This window comes from Melopsittacus undulatus, chromosome 1, assembly GCF_012275295.1.
Source record: "Melopsittacus undulatus isolate bMelUnd1 chromosome 1, bMelUnd1.mat.Z, whole genome shotgun sequence".
Lineage (NCBI taxonomy): Eukaryota > Metazoa > Chordata > Aves > Psittaciformes > Psittaculidae > Melopsittacus > Melopsittacus undulatus.
Genome location: NC_047527.1, coordinates 1567631 through 1582327, shown reverse-complemented (window position 1 = coordinate 1582327; position 14697 = coordinate 1567631). Strand labels below are relative to the sequence as shown.

The following is a 14697-nucleotide window of genomic DNA, read 5'->3' as shown; positions in this document are numbered from 1 at the left end:
GGGAAAGGCAATGGGAAGTGGGGAAAGGGAAGGGAAAGGGAATGGGAAAGGGGAAATGGGAAGGGGGTGCAGGTTCCCTTCTCTCCTCTCTGGCACAAAGGGCTCATCAAAAGGGAATTCGATGGGAAAAGGTTTAATCATCTGTAATGCACTTAAGCTGAGATTAAAAACGAGCCGAGTTTGCCTGATGGGGGGTGTGTGTGTGACCGGGTCGCTCCAAGCCCCATCCAATCTTACCCTGCACATTTCCAGTGATGGGGCATCCAACAGACGAGCCAGAGCAATGGAAAAGGTTGAGGAAGATGTTACAGGTGTTATTGGGAGCTTCCTGCTGCTTCCCAGGAGCTTTGGGCACTACTTAGGGATAATCCTTTTCAGCTGAGCTGAGCTGGGCAGGTCTTCTGCATGCCCCAAACCAGAGGACAGCCCAGGAGCTTGCAGCAGGCAGGGTAAAGCTTGGTCACATCCCATCCCCATCAGAGAAACGCTGCTTCATGACCTGTGGTTTCCATAATGAAGCTTCCTTGTGGGTGACCTTTTTGCTCCAGTTTGGATTCCAGCCACACTCCCTGCTCTGCCTTCCCCATTTCTCCGAGGAAAGTGGGGCAGATAGGTGTGAACAGCCTGGATGCAGCCCATCCCAGCATGGAATGTGAGGATGCTGTATGGTTGTGGTCAAGCTCTAGGAGCCCAGGTGAGACACACCAGCTCTAAGCATCCCTCTCTCACTTGGATTCCAGTTCTATGGCTCTTTTTAAAGGCAGTAAACCCCTTTCCAAGTCATGTGCCTCCCTCCATGCTGGCTTCAGTCCATTTTATCCCAAGCAGCCCAACTACCACCAGTTTCCATAGGGATTGTGGGTTTCTCCCCACTGGCATGCAGCCTCTTGGCAATGGGGACAGGCTTGCACAGCCCTAAAGGGGAAGGCTGGAATGGGAATGGGAGTGATGGCCACAGCTTTTCCTTGCTCTTGCTAACATTGGGTGGTTTCTCATAGTGAATATGGAGAATTTCTGACTTGGATTGGGACAGGAATGAATCTGACTCCTTGAAGACTCATAGTTCATGGGATTGGGAGTAGCTGCTGTGCAAGAGCATCCTTGCTGTCATCACATCAGGTTCTGCTGAGTCCAGCCCTCTTGAAGGAGGCAGACAAGGGGAAAGTCCACGTGTGGCTGCAACCACAATGGGGTTTGGGTGCCTGTTCAAGACATGGGTCCAGGCTGGGTAGGTGAGAGTCCCATTAGGACCTGTTTCACAACCCTCCTGCTGCCTGCCTAGCTTATGGTCTCCTATGGATGGGGCAACCAAACAGACCTGGATCCCCAGGCTGGATGTGAGAGGCATGTGCTGGTGCTGAGCAGAAGGCAATGTGACTGTGAGCCTCCTCCCAGTGCCTTGAACCCATATGAGCTGACTGTGCCCAAAATAAGCAGCTCTGGAGCAAGTTTGGGCTGAGACACGCTGTGAAACATGAGACAGACATCCCGCCAGGCCTGGCTGCTCGGGCATGTTGCAGGGCTGCAGGGAGGTGAGATCCTGCACCCGTTCCAGTCCAAGGGCTGATGTCAACCTGGCTGGACTCCAATGGGAACAACTGTGGCTCATAAGAGCTGATATTCCTTGACTTTGTTTTATATTAGACATGAAGAGGGGCTGAAGCAAGCCCCTCAGTGAGGTCCCCCATGACCTGGCAGTGTGTGCTCACAGCCCAGGAAGTCAACCATATATGGGGCTGTGGTAAAAAGGAACGTGAGCAGCAGGTTGAAGGAGGTGATCCTGCCCCTCTGCTCTGGTGAGATCCCACTTGCAGCACTGGGTGCACTTCTGGTGTCCCCAACATCAGAAGGACATGGAGCTGTTGGAGCAAGTCCAGAGGAGGCCACGAGGATGCTCAGGGGTTGCAGCAGCTCCTGTATGGAGCCAGGCTGAGAACACTGGGGCTGTTGAGCCTGGAGAAGAGAAGCTGCATGGAGACCTCAGAGCAGCTTCCAGTGTCTGAAGGGGGCTACAAGGATGCTGCAGAGGGACTCTTCATCAGGGACTGCAGTGATAGGACAAGGGGTGATGGGTTCAGACTGAAAGAGGGGAAGTTCAGGCTGGAGATAAGGCAGAAGTTCTTTACTGTGAGGGTGCTGAGGCCCTGGCACAGGGTGCCCAGAGAAGCTGTGGCTGCCCCATCCCTGGCAGTGTTCAAGGCCAGGTTGGACACAGGGGCTTGGAGCACCCTGCTCCAGTGGAAGGTGTCCCTGCCCATGGCAGGGGTTGGAACTGGATGAGCTTTAAGGTCCCTTCCAACCCAAACCATTCTATGACTCTATGACTATTTCAGTGCTACCAATACCCTGCAGACTGTGCATTCCTGTCTCATCCCAGAGCTCATCTGTTTTGCAGGAGCATTTTATAAAGTGAAAAATAAAAGCAACAATGGAGAAGAAAGAGTGAGTGGCACTGATGATAACTGGTGATCATTGGTACCCAAAGATCTGAGGTTGAGGGCCCTGGTTGGGAGGAAGAGCGATAGGATGGTGGCACAAGTGAGTATCACCACACCACTAACTCCTTCCCCATGCAGCCCACAGAGCCCCATCTTCACAGCAGACCAGGGTCACAGGCTTGTTCCTTCACCTTGTCCCCATTGCCCCATGCAGGGCCTCATTGAGCCAAGGTGAGGAGCATTGTGACCTCACACTGGGGGCTTTCTGTGTGACATCAGAGCAGAGGGATGGTGGCTTGGGGGCCCCTGCAGAGGTGGTCCAGAGACTGTGCAGCAGGGAGGATGTGGTCAGGAGACCTCCTGCATTTTCGGACCCTGCATTGAAGAGGAGCATCCCCCCAAGGAATCATTTGTGGACCCCATAGCAAGGTGAGACCATAGCCTGGGGACTCTGGCATGGGTGGAATGGGGACCGTGCAGTCAGGGGGTCAATGCAACAAGAACCCACCCATGGGTCACAGAAGGAGTGCATAGCAAGGAGGGTACTGAACTGGGCACTCTGCATGAGATACCCATGGTCCTTGCAGCAAGGGGAGGAATGGACACTGTACTGATCCCTGGTGAAGCATCACCTGGAGTTCTGTGTCCAGTTCTGGGCTGCCCAGAGAAAGACATGAAACTCATGGAGCAAGTCATGGTGCCTGGGAGCAGTTCCAGTGGGCTGCAAGAGACTCATGAAGAGCATCAGGAGGTAGTTTCAGGGAAAGTAGAGGCTGTTGAGCTTGAAAGGTCAAAGGCCTGGTGTTGATGGCATTGTTAGGGCAGGGAGTAAGCACGACCAAAGCATTGAAGAGGTTTGGTGTTGTCAGTGAGGTCATCCCGTGGCACTTGTGTGCTGTGGTTTGTGTCTTGTGAAGAGGGGGCCCTGTGTCCTCACAGCCCTGCCAGGCTGGTCTGGGCTTTGAAGCTGTGCTGGCCATGAGGGGCTGAGGCTTCCATCACACTGAGTCCCTCTCTGCCTTGTTGTCAGGGCACTAAGTCTGTCTTCAGGCTTGTCCTTTCTCTCTGGATGGGCACTGTTGGTGTCTGTGTCCTTTGTGCTTGTGAGGTTTGAGCTGGTTGTGGTGGGTTTATGTGGAAAGGTCCTGGTAGCCATTGGGCTGCTGTGGTGGATTCACTAAGAATGTCTGATAAAGGCTGTGGGAAGGACCCACCTTGGGTAAGTTTCTGCAAGGCTGTGTCCCCTGGAAGGGTCCCCATGATGGAGCAGTGAGTGTGAGAAGGAAGGAGTGGCAGAGACATGGGGTGAACTGATCACAAGCCCCATTGCCCATCCCTATGTGCCATTTTGGGTGAGGGAATATGTGATTCAGGAGGCAAGGATAACCTTGAAGAAGGCTGGGGGAAGGTGTTGGCTTGTTCCTGCACCTTGTCCCCAGTGCCCCATGCAGGGCCCCTTGGAACCAAGGTGAGGAGCATTGTGACCTCACACTGGGGGCTTTCTGTGTGACCTCAGAGCAGAGGGATTATGGCTTGGGGGCCCCTGCAGAGGTGGTCTGGATACTCTGCAGCAGGGAGGATGTGGTCAGGAGACCTCCTGCACTTTTGGACCCTGCATTGAAGAGGAGCATCCCCCCAAGGAATCATTTGTGGACCACATAACAAGGTGAGACCATGGCCTGGGAACTCTGGCATGGATGGAATGGGGACCGTGCAGTCAGGGGGTCAGTGCAACAAGAACCCACCCATGGGTCAGAGAAGGAGTGCATAGCAAGGAGGGTACTGAACTGGGCACTCTGCATGAGATACCCATGGTTCTTGCAGCAAGGGGAGGAATGGGCACTCTGCTGATCCCTGGTGAAGCATCACCTGGAGTTCTGTGTTGAGTTTTGGGCTCCTCAATAGAAGAGAGACACGGAGCTCCTGGAGCAAGTCATTGTGCCTGGGAGCAGTTCCAGCAGGCTGGGAGAGAGCTCATGGCCCTCATATTGTGAAGAAGATCAGGAGGTGCATTGTCAGAAAGCAGAGGCTGTTGAGCCTGACCTCATTCCCACAGAAGGTGACAGAAGAAACCTTCCTGGAGAGCAGTGCTGTGCCCAGCAAGGTCAGGGTGATGGGCTGTGGTTTAGGTGTGGATGTGGGGAATGGAAATTGTCCTTGACTAACCTCTGTGTCTTCCCCATTGAAGCCACTGGGTGTTGGCTGAGGTTAGAGCAGTGTCTATTGTTGAGCTGTCCTTAAGGAAGCCTTTGTGAGTGTCTCCCATTATATGTTAATAGAGAAGTGGAGAAAGTCCGGGTTGTGAAAGGGCCCAGTGAGGAAGACTGCAAAGTGGCTGAAGGGCTGGGCCCAGAGGCTTGTGGTCAGTGGCAGGACAAGAGGTTCTGGGCACAAGGGAAAAAAGGTGAAATTCCATGGACAAAGAACGAAATCCCTTTTTAGTGTAAGGATGGTCAATGAGTGAAAGAGGTTGTGAAGTCTCCAAGGTGGAAGCTACTGAAAACCCAAGTGTCCATGTCCAAGACAAGCTGCCGTAGTTGGACCCTCTAGCTACTAACTCTAACCTGAGTTAGTCAAGTGTGTGCTGGCAGTCAAGGTATGCAGAGGGGAGCGTTATCACATCAAATGAAATCACTTGTTTGAGCTAGTGATGGGAATGTGTCATGTTCTGGAATGCCTGCTGCTGCCTGCTGTTGTTGGGTGTTCTGGCATTTATCCTAGGGGATGACTATTGGCCCATTTCCACCAATCCTAATGGCCTGTAGAGACCTGACTTACGATGGGTAAAGTTGGAAGAGCCTTGGTAAAAGAAAGGAAGAGGAGGCTTCTCAGGCTGGGATGCAGGAGAACTTTATTGAGGTAAAGAAGTGAAAAGATAAAAGCACCAATTGGAAGGGAGAGGGTTTGATGTGAGTTACCACTTGCCAAGGGCTTCTGCTTGCAAAAACTATGCCAGAGAATCAAGGTCTTCTTGCCTTGCAGAAGGAGCAGATCCATGAAGTTTCCCCCAGTGTTTTTGCCATTTGAGATGTTTTTCACAGCAGAAAGTACTGGACATTGCCAAAGGAGTAATGCACAGAAAGAAGTGGATAAAGAGGAGGGTCCATGCGCTATGATAAAAAGAGCCTGGGCTGGACCTCAGACTTGCTTCCTCTCTTGGTACCTTGAGATTAGAAGCTGTTGTGGGCAGGTCCAGACATCAAACCCAGCCCAGACCTGCATCCTAAGTCCCTTTCCTTGCATCTAAAATGTACGTGAGTGGTTTCATGTGTGTTGTCAAGGGCCCTTAGCAGATGTTGCAGTGTCTTCCACCGCCGTAGCAGCCCAGGCCTCCGAAGCCATTGCCAAGGCCGTAGCCGAAGCCCCCAGAGGAGACGGGCACTCCCTGGGCACCCAGGACGTTGCCCATGGCAGCGGATGAGGAGGATCCGACGGCGGTGCTCTGGGGGAAGGAGCTGAGGATGGGTCCTGGCAGGGTGACCAGCACGGTGGGAGGCTGGATGACGACGCGGGAGTCCTCACACTGCCTGACACAGGGCTCGTTGCAGCTGTTGGCCAGCGGGGTGGGTCCGCAGGGGCGGCAGAGGTCGTAGCAGGCCATGTGTGTGGTGTGGAGGGGCCCTGGCACAGGACAGGACAGGAGAGAGGGTGATGGGAGAGCGGAGGGCGTGGGGGTGCGAGGGGCGGTGGTGCAGGAGGGCGAGGCAGTGGGGAGGCTGTTGTGGGGCTGTGTTGCTGGGGAGGCGTGAGGGGTGCTGAGGCTGGGGCAGAGCGTGCTGGAAGAGCCGGGGCAGGGGGTGAGGAGCAGAGGGCAAGGGGCTTGAGGCTCACCTTGTTGAGCGCGCAGGAGAAGGCGTCAGCAGAGGCGAGTGAGGGACAGAGGCGCTGGGCCGGCTTTTATGCTGGTCCCCGAGGGGCGGGACAGCCTTTGTGCATGGCAGCATTTGTCAGCAAGCAGCTGGTGCATGCCACAGCCTGGCAAGTCATGAGCTGGGCCATGTTTTCCTTCCCACAACGCTCCCTTTGCATGTCCTCTCTTGAGGAAGTGTTTATCAGGCCCTGCCGGCAGCTTTATAAATGCAAATATTAAAGGGTAAATGCTTGGTTTTGATGGCATCTTTCAGGGCTCTTTGCAGATCATGCAGCAAAACCATTGAAGAAGTGATGTGTCATCCATGATGTCATCCCATGGTACTCGCATGCTGTGGTTTGTGGGTGCATTGTGAAGAGGTTTCCTCATGTCCTTGCAGCCCTCACGCTCTCTGTTCGTTGGAGCTCTCCTGGCTATGAGGGGCTGCCCTTTCATTGTATTCTTTTCCTCCCCACCTTGCTACCAGTTTGCTAACCCTGTCTAAGCCTGTCCTTTCCTGTAGGGTGAGCTCTGTTTTTTGTCTTGCTATCCATTTATGTTTCTAAGGTTGTACTTGTTGTAGTGGGTTTCCTTTGGAACATTTTGGAATATGCGGCTGCTGTTGTGGCTTCTGTTAGAACATGCAAGAAGCTGCCCCCATATCTCATGGGTCCTGTTTGAAGAAGCCACATGGCAGAAGAGCTCAATGAGCACTTGGTGCCCAGCCAAAGTCCACCCACCAAAGAGACCCATCTTCACAGCAGGGGTGGGTTACAGGCTTGTTCCTGCACTTGTCCCCAGTGCCCCAAGCAGGGCCTTGCTGAGCCAGGCTGAGGAACATTGTGACCTCACACTGGGGGTTTTCTGTGTGACCTCAGAGCAGAGGGGTGTTGAGTTGGGGTCTCCTGCAGAGGTGATGCAGAGACTCCCCAGCAGTGAAGTTGGTGGTCAGGAGACCCCCTGATTGGGTCACTGTTGGACTGTGCAGTGAAGAAGGGCTGGTGGTCTCAGGATCATCCCAGGTTTCATTTGAGAACCCCATAGCAAGCTGAGACCATGGTCTGTGGACTCTGATGTGTGTGGAATGGGGACCTTGCAGCCCAAAGGTCAGTGCAAAAGTGAAGTTGTTCCTGAAAACCAGAAGAGATGAATGGCCTCTTCTTTTGAAGAGGAATAGGAAGGAAGAACAGGGCAAATAGGGGCTGTTGAATCTGCTCTTGTTCTTGTGGAAGGTGATGTAGGAAATCTTCCCTGAAAGGACTGCATATGCCAGCAATGATGAGAAGTTGATGTGAAGTCCTCAGTATATGTTTGCAAATGATAATTCATGTTTGATCAAACTCTGTCTCCCTTGTGTGGAAGTGCCCATTATTGTGGATGAGGAGAGAGCCATGGCTGGTGTTTACCTCGATTGTCTTTGTAAAGTCTTTGACCCTTTCACCCCTTGAATTCTCATTGACAGGCTGCCAAAATACCTTTTGTGTGTGGGGCCAGTGCAGTGCCAAGCGGCTGAAGGGCTGAGCCCAGAGGCTTGTGACGAGTGGCACAAAGTCCAGTTGGAGGCAAGTCTCAAGTCCTGTAGGACATGGATGTGGGGCCAGTGTGCTCCGCATCCTCATTAAGAACCTGGCCAACGTGATCAAGTCCTCAGCCAGCAAGTTGGCAGATGATAGCTTCATTACTAACAAGGTGGAAATGAATCATAGAATAGTTGCAGTTGGGAAGGACCTTAAGATCGTCCACTTCCAACGTCCCTGCCATGGGCAAGGACACCTCACACTAGACCGTGTCACCCAAGGCTCTGTCCAACCTGGCCTTGAACACCGCCAGGGATGGAGCATTCGCAGTTGCCCTGGGCAACCCATTCCAGTGTCTCAGCACCCTGGTAGTAAAGAATTTCTTCCTTATATTCAATTTAAAGTTCACCTGTTTAGGTTTTTACCATTACCCCTTATTCTATCACTACAGTCCTTAATGAAGAGCCCCTCCCCAGCATCCTTATAGGCCCCCTTCAGATACTGGAAGCTGCTCTGAGGTCTCCACGCAGCTTCTCTTCTCCAGGCTGAACAGCCCCAATGTTCTCAGCCTGTGTTCACATGGGAGCTGCTCCAGGCCCTGTCGTCCTTGAAGACCTGCTGTGGACTTTTTCCAACAGTTCCATGTGCTTTTTATGATGTGGACACCAGAACTGTACACAATACTCCAAGTGAGGTCCAGGTTGTCCAAGTGAAGACCCAGGTTAATTCAAGGCTGGTCGATGTCACCTCTGTGACAGGAGAGATCATGGATCAGTTTGTCTTGCAAACTATGCCAAGGAACATGGAAAAGATGAAGGTGATCACTGACAGACACCATGGCTTCATAGTGGGTAAATCACGCCTGCAAGCTTTGTGTCTTCCTATGATGGTGTTACAGCATTGGTGGGTATAGGAAGAGTGACTTCCATTATCTACCTTGCCTTCTGCAAACTATTAGATACGGTGCCACACAACAACTTTGTTTCTGGAACAGAGAGAGGTGGAATTGAAGGATGGGCACCAGGCATCCAGGCAGAGGTAACCCAGCACACATGAGGAGCTTGTGTCAAAGGTGGAAGTGCATCAGTGTTTCAAAGCTTTTGTTCAGGGAAGCAAAGAGCTGGAGTGATGGTCTGGAAGCTCCCTGAGTGCCAGTGGGTGGTCTTGCTGGTGCTACTGTTGCACAGAGAGTCTCATCGTGCTGTTTTAGCCACCCTGATGGCCTGTTGAGCCATGATTGTGAGGGTGAGTTTGGACGAGTCTTTGGGAAGAAATGAAGAGGAAGGGCCTGAGGCTGGGATGCAGGAGAACTTTATTGAATATAAACACAGTGAAAAGGCAGGAGCACCAAGTGGCAGGGAACCAGTGAGAGGTGAAGTGGGGCAGCAATAAGACATTGTATGTAGCAGGTATTGCCAGGGCCCTGAGATCATTGTGCCCCACAGTGCAAATGTCACAAGGCTGGTACTTCATGGGCTTGTTGTGTGAGAAGGTGTTTGCAGGAGAGTCGAAAGAACATAGCAGAAGGACCAATCCAGGGAAGTAAGTTGGAGAAGAGGAAGATGCTTAAAGGCCTTGGTTCCAGAGAGGTCAAACTGGGCCCTTTCCCTGCTTGAATTCACTGCGCGTTGAGAGAAGGAGTTGCAGATGTTGAGTCCGTGTACTAGCATTGGCCCAAAGGTTTGTCCTTAATCCATGATGTTGTTTCCAATGGGTGGATGGCTGGTTTCAGGCATGCTATCAAGGTCCCTTAGCAGATGTTGCAGCCCCTTCTACCACCGTAGCAGCCCAGGCCTCCAAAGCCAAAGCCCCCAGAGGAGACGGGCACTCCCTGGGCACCCAGGACGTTGCCCACGGCAGCGGATGAGGAGGATCCGACGGCGGTGCTCTGGGGGAAGGAGCTGAGGATGGGTCCTGGCAGGGTGACCAGCACGGTGGAAGGCTGGATGACGACGCGGGAGTCCTCACACTGCATGACACAGGGCTCGTTGCAGCTGTTGGCCAGCGGGGTGGGTCCGCAGGGGCGGCAGAGGTCGTAGCAGGCCATGTGTGTGGTGTGGAGGGGCCCTGGCACAGGACAGGAGAGGAGAGAGGGTGATGGGAGAGCGGAGGGCGTGGGGGTGCGAGGGGTGGTGGTGCAGGAGGGCGAGGCAGTGGGGAGGCTGTTGTGGGGCTGTGGGGCTGTGGTGCTGGGGAGGTGTGAGGGGTGCTGAGGCTGGGGCAGAGCGTGCTGGAAGAGCTGGGGCAGGGGGTGAGGAGCAGAGGGCAAGGGGCTTGAGGCTCACCTTGTTGAGCGCGCAGGAGAAGGCGTCAGCAGAGGCGAGTGAGGGACAGAGGCACTGAGCCGGCTTTTATGCTGGTCCCCGAGGGGCGGGACAGCCTTTGAGCATGGCAGCATTTGTCAGCAAGCAGCTGGTGCGTGCCACAGCCTGGCAAGTCATGAGCTGGGCCGTGTTTTCCTTCCCACAATGCTCCCTTTGCATGTCCTCTGTTGAGGACGTGTATATCAGGCCCTGGCGGCAGCTTTTAAGTGCAAGTATTAAAGGCCAAATGCTTGGTTTTGATGGCATCTTTCAGGACACTTTGCAGATCATGCAACAAAACCATTGAAGAATTTGGGTGTCGTCCATGATGTCATCCCATGGCACTCGCATGCTGTGGTTTGTGGGTGCTTTGTGAAGAGGTTTCCTCATGTCCTTGCAGCCCTCAGGCTCTCGGTGTGTTAGAGCTCTCCTGGCTATGAGGGGCTGCCCTTTCACTGTATTCTTTTCCTCCCCACCTTGCTACCAGTTTGCTAACCCTGTCTAAGCCTGTCCTATCCTGTAGGGTGAGCTCTGTTTTTTGTCTTGCTGTCCATTTATGTTTCTAAGGTTGTACTTGTTGTAGTGGGTTTCTTTTGGAAGGGTTTGGAATATGCGGCTGCTGTTGTGGCTTCTGTTAGAACATGCAAGAAGCTGCCCCCATGTCTCATGGGTCCTGTTTGAAGAAGCCATGCTGGGTAAACTCATGAAGGGCTGTTTGTATTGGAGGGGACCCCAAGATGGAAGATGTGTAGAGTGTGAGGAACAAAGAGGATTAGCAACAGTGTGTGTTGAACTGACTACAACCCCATTCCTCATCCCCATGTGTCGCTTTGGGGAAGGGACTATGTAATTCATGCGGGAAGGTGAACGTGGAAGAAGGTTTGGGGAAGGTCTTTCAAAATTTGGTTTTATTTCTTGTAATTCTAATGTTACTTTTGGTTTTGATAAATTAAATCCTCTGCCGAGTCTGTTTTGCTTCCTGTGGAAACCTGTGAGTGATCTCCATGTTGTGATCTCAGCTCTGGAGGTCTTTGTCAGTGTTCAAGGCCATGTTGGATGAAGCCTTGGGTGATATGGTTTAGTGTGAGGTGTCGCTGCCCATGGCAGGAGGTTTGGGACTAGATGATATTAAGGTTCATTCCAACCCTAACTATTCTATGATTCTGTGTTTTTCTCCTATCTAATTGAGGAAGGGGCATGGCAGAAGAGCTCAATGAGCACTTGTTGCCCAGCCAAAGTCCACCCACCAAAGAGCCCCATCTTCACAGCAGGGCTGGGTTACAGCCTTGTTCCTGCACTTGTCCCCAGTGCCCCAAGCAGGGCCTTGCTGAGCCAGGCTGAGGAACATTATGACCTCACACTGGGGGTTTTCTGTGTGACCTCAGAGCAGAGGGGTGGTGAGTTGGGGTCTCCTGCAGAGGTGATGCAGAGACTCCCCAGCAGTGAAGGTGGTGGTCAGGAGACCCCCTGATTGGGTCCCTGTTGGACTGTGCAGTGAAGAAGGGCTGGTGGTCTCAGGATCATCCAAGGTTTCATTTGAGAACCCCATAGCAAGCTGTGACCATGGCCTGTGGACTCTGATGTGTGTGGAATGGGGACCTTGCAGCCCAAAGGTCAGTGCAACAACGGAGTAGTTCCTGAAAACCAGAAGAGATGAATGGCCTCTTCTTTTGAAGAAAAATAGGAAGGAAGAACTGGGCAAATAGGGGCTGTTGAATCTGCTCTTGTTCTTGTGGAATTTGATATAGGAAATCATCCTAGAAAGGACTGCAAATGCAAGGAATGATGAGAAGTTGATGTGAAGTCTTGAGCATATGTTTGCAAATGATAAATCATGTTTGATCACACTCTGTCTCCTTTGCGTGGAAGTGCCCATTATTGTGGATGAGGAGAGAGCCATGGCTGGTGTTTACCTCGATTGTCTTTGTAAAGTCTTTGACCCTTTCACCCCTTGAATTCTCATTGACAAGCTGCCAAAATACCTTTTGTGTGTGGGGCCAGTGCAGTGCCAAGCGGCTGAAGGGCTGAGCCCAGAGGCTTGTGACGAGTGGCACAAAGCACGGTTGGAGGCAAGTCTCAAGTCGTATAGGACATGGATGTGGGGCCAGCGTGTTCAGCATCCTCATTAAGAACGTGGCCAATATGATCGAGTCCTCAGCCAGCAAGTTGACAGATGATAGCTTCATTACTAACAAGGTGGAAATGAATCATAGAATAGTTGCAGTTGGGAAGGACCTCAAGATCATCCACTTCCAACGTCCCTGCCATGGGCAAGGACACCTCACACTAGACCGTGTCACCCAAGGCTCTGTCCAACCTGGCCTTGAACACTGCCAGGGATGGAGCATTCACAGTTGCCCTGGGCAACCCATTCCAGTGTCTGAGCACCCTGGTAGTAAAGAATTTCTTCCTTATATTCAATCTAAAGTTCCCCTGTTTAGGTTTTAACCATTACCCCTTATTCTATCACTACAGTCCTTAATGAAGAGTTCCTCCCCAGCATCCTTATAGGCCCCCTTCAAACACTGGAAGCTGCTCTGAGGTCTCCAAGCAGCTTCTCTTCTCCAGGCTGAACAGCCCCAATGTTCTCAGCCTGTGTTCACATGGGAGCTGCTCCAGGCCCTGGTCATTCTCATGGACCTGCTCTGGACTTGTTCCAACAGTTCCATGTGCTTTTTATGCTGTGGACACCAGAACTGTACACAATACTCCAAGTGAGGTCCGGGTTGTCCAAGTGAAGACCCAGGTTAATTCAAGGCTGGTCCATACCACCTCTGTGACAGGAGAGATCATGGATCAGTTTGTCTTGCAAACTATGCCAAGGAACATGGAAAAGATGCAGGTGATCACTGACTGACACCATGGCTTCATAGTGGGTAAATCATGCCTGACAAGCTTTGTGTCTTCCTGTGATGGTGTTACAGCATTGGTGGGTATAGGAAGAGTGACTTCCATTATCTATCTTGCCTTGTGCAAAGCATTAGATACGGTGCCACACAACAACCTTGTTTCTGGAACAGAGAGAGGTGGAATTGAAGGATGGGCACCAGGCATCCAGGCAGAGGTAACCCAGCACACATGAGGAGCTTGTGTCAAAGGTGGAAGTGCATCAGTGTTTCAAAGCTTTTGTTCAGGGAAGCTCTGTGAGTGCCAGTGGGTGGTCTTGCTGGTGCTACTGTTCCACAGAGAGTCTCGTCGTGCTGTTTTAGCCTCCCTGATGGCCTGTTGAGCCATGATTGTGAGGGTGAGTTTGGACGAGTCTTTGGGAAGAAATGAAGAGGAAGGGCCTGAGGCTGGGATGCAGGAGAACTTTATTGAATATAAACACAGTGAAAAGGCAGGAGCACCAAGTGGCAGGGAATCAGTGAGAGGTGAAGTGGGGCAGCAATATGACATTGTATGTAGCAGGTATTGCCAGGCCCCTGATATCTTTGTGCCCCACAGTGCAAATATCACAAGGTTGGTACTTCATGGGCTTGTTGTGTGAGAAGGTGTTTGCAGGAGAGTCGAAAGAACATAGCAGAAAGACCAATGCATAGAACAAAGTTGGAGAAGAGGAAGATGCTCAAAGGCCTTGGTTCCAGAGAGCTCAAACCGAGTCCTTTCCGTGCTTGCCTTCACTGTGTGTTGAGAGAAGGAGTTGTAGATGTTGAGTCCGTGTACTATCATTGGCCCAAAGGTTTGTCCTTAATCCATGACGTTGTTTTCATGGGGTGGATGGCTGGTTTCAGGCATGCTGTCAATGGCCCTTAGCAGATGTTGCAGCCCCTTCCACCACCGTAGCAGCCCAGGCCTCCGAAGCCGTAGCCGAAGCCCCCAGAGGAGACGGGCACTCCCTGGGCACCCAGGACGTTGCCCACGGCAGCGGATGAGGAGGATCCGACGGCGGTGCTCTGGGGGAAGGAGCTGAGGATGGGTCCTGGCAGGGTGACCAGCACGGCGGGAGGCTGGATGACGACGCGGGAGTCCTCACACTGCCTGACACAGGGCTCATTGCAGCTGTTGGCCAGCGGGGTGGGTCCGCAGGGGCGGCAGAGGTCGTAGCAGGCCATGTGTGTGGTGTGGAGGGGCCCTGGCACAGGACAGGACAGGAGAGGAGAGAGGGTGATGGGAGAGCAGAGGGCGTGGGGGTGCGAGGGGCGGTGGTGCAGGAGGGCGAGGCAGTGGGGAGGCTGTTGTGGGGCTGTGGGGCTGTGGTGCTGGGGAGGCGTGAGGGGTGCTGAGGCTGGGGCAGAGCGTGCTGGAAGAGCCGGGGCAGGGGGTGAGGAGCAGAGGGCAAGGGGCTTGAGGCTCACCTTGTTGAGCGCGCAGGAGAAGGCGTCAGCAGAGGCGAGTGAGGGACAGAGGCACTGGGCCGGCTTTTATGCTGGTCCTGCAGTGCCTGAGGGGGCTGAGACAGTCTCTGTGCATGACAGCATGTTTGTGCAAGCAGCTGGTGCCTGTCAGATCCTGGCAAGCAATTAGTTGTGGTTGTGTTTTCCTTCCAAGAATTCTGCAATTTCATGTCCTCCTGTTGAGGATGTGTCCTTCTGGCCATGGCGGCAGCTTTCAAGTATTAGAGACCAAAGGCTTGGGTTTGATGGTCTATG

At 52.8% G+C, this 14697-nt stretch overlaps 3 protein-coding genes across 3 annotated transcripts; all 3 read right to left on the bottom strand.

Moving 5' to 3' along the window:
• Positions 1-5719: 5719 nt before the first annotated feature.
• LOC101868225 (feather keratin 1-like) lies at positions 5720-6304 on the bottom strand. Its single transcript, XM_005139543.3, has 2 exons — positions 6270-6304; positions 5720-6059 (listed from the first exon to the last, which is right to left on the bottom strand). Exon 2 carries the CDS (start codon positions 6037-6039, stop codon positions 5725-5727), a length of 315 nt encoding a protein of 104 aa, XP_005139600.1. The 5' UTR covers positions 6040-6059; positions 6270-6304; the 3' UTR covers positions 5720-5724.
• A 3251-nt stretch (positions 6305-9555) lies between these two features.
• Positions 9556-10125, bottom strand: LOC117436705 (feather keratin-like). The gene is made up of 2 exons (XM_034066522.1): positions 10091-10125; positions 9556-9872 (listed from the first exon to the last, which is right to left on the bottom strand). Exon 2 carries the CDS (start codon positions 9850-9852, stop codon positions 9556-9558), a length of 297 nt encoding a protein of 98 aa, XP_033922413.1. The 5' UTR covers positions 9853-9872; positions 10091-10125.
• Positions 10126-13554: 3429 nt separating this feature from the next.
• On the bottom strand, positions 13555-14438 carry LOC117436611 (feather keratin 1-like). The gene is made up of 2 exons (XM_034065705.1): positions 14404-14438; positions 13555-14180 (listed from the first exon to the last, which is right to left on the bottom strand). Exon 2 carries the CDS (start codon positions 14158-14160, stop codon positions 13858-13860), a length of 303 nt encoding a protein of 100 aa, XP_033921596.1. The 5' UTR covers positions 14161-14180; positions 14404-14438; the 3' UTR covers positions 13555-13857.
• Between the last annotated feature and the right edge of the window lie 259 nt (positions 14439-14697).

Excerpts from the sequence above, each read along its gene's own strand:
- LOC101868225 (XM_005139543.3), bottom strand. The coding sequence starts at position 6,039 with ATGGCCTGCTACGACCTCTGCCGCCCCTGCGGACCCACCCCGCTGGCC.
- LOC117436705 (XM_034066522.1), bottom strand. The coding sequence starts at position 9,852 with ATGGCCTGCTACGACCTCTGCCGCCCCTGCGGACCCACCCCGCTGGCC.
- LOC117436611 (XM_034065705.1), bottom strand. The coding sequence starts at position 14,160 with ATGGCCTGCTACGACCTCTGCCGCCCCTGCGGACCCACCCCGCTGGCC.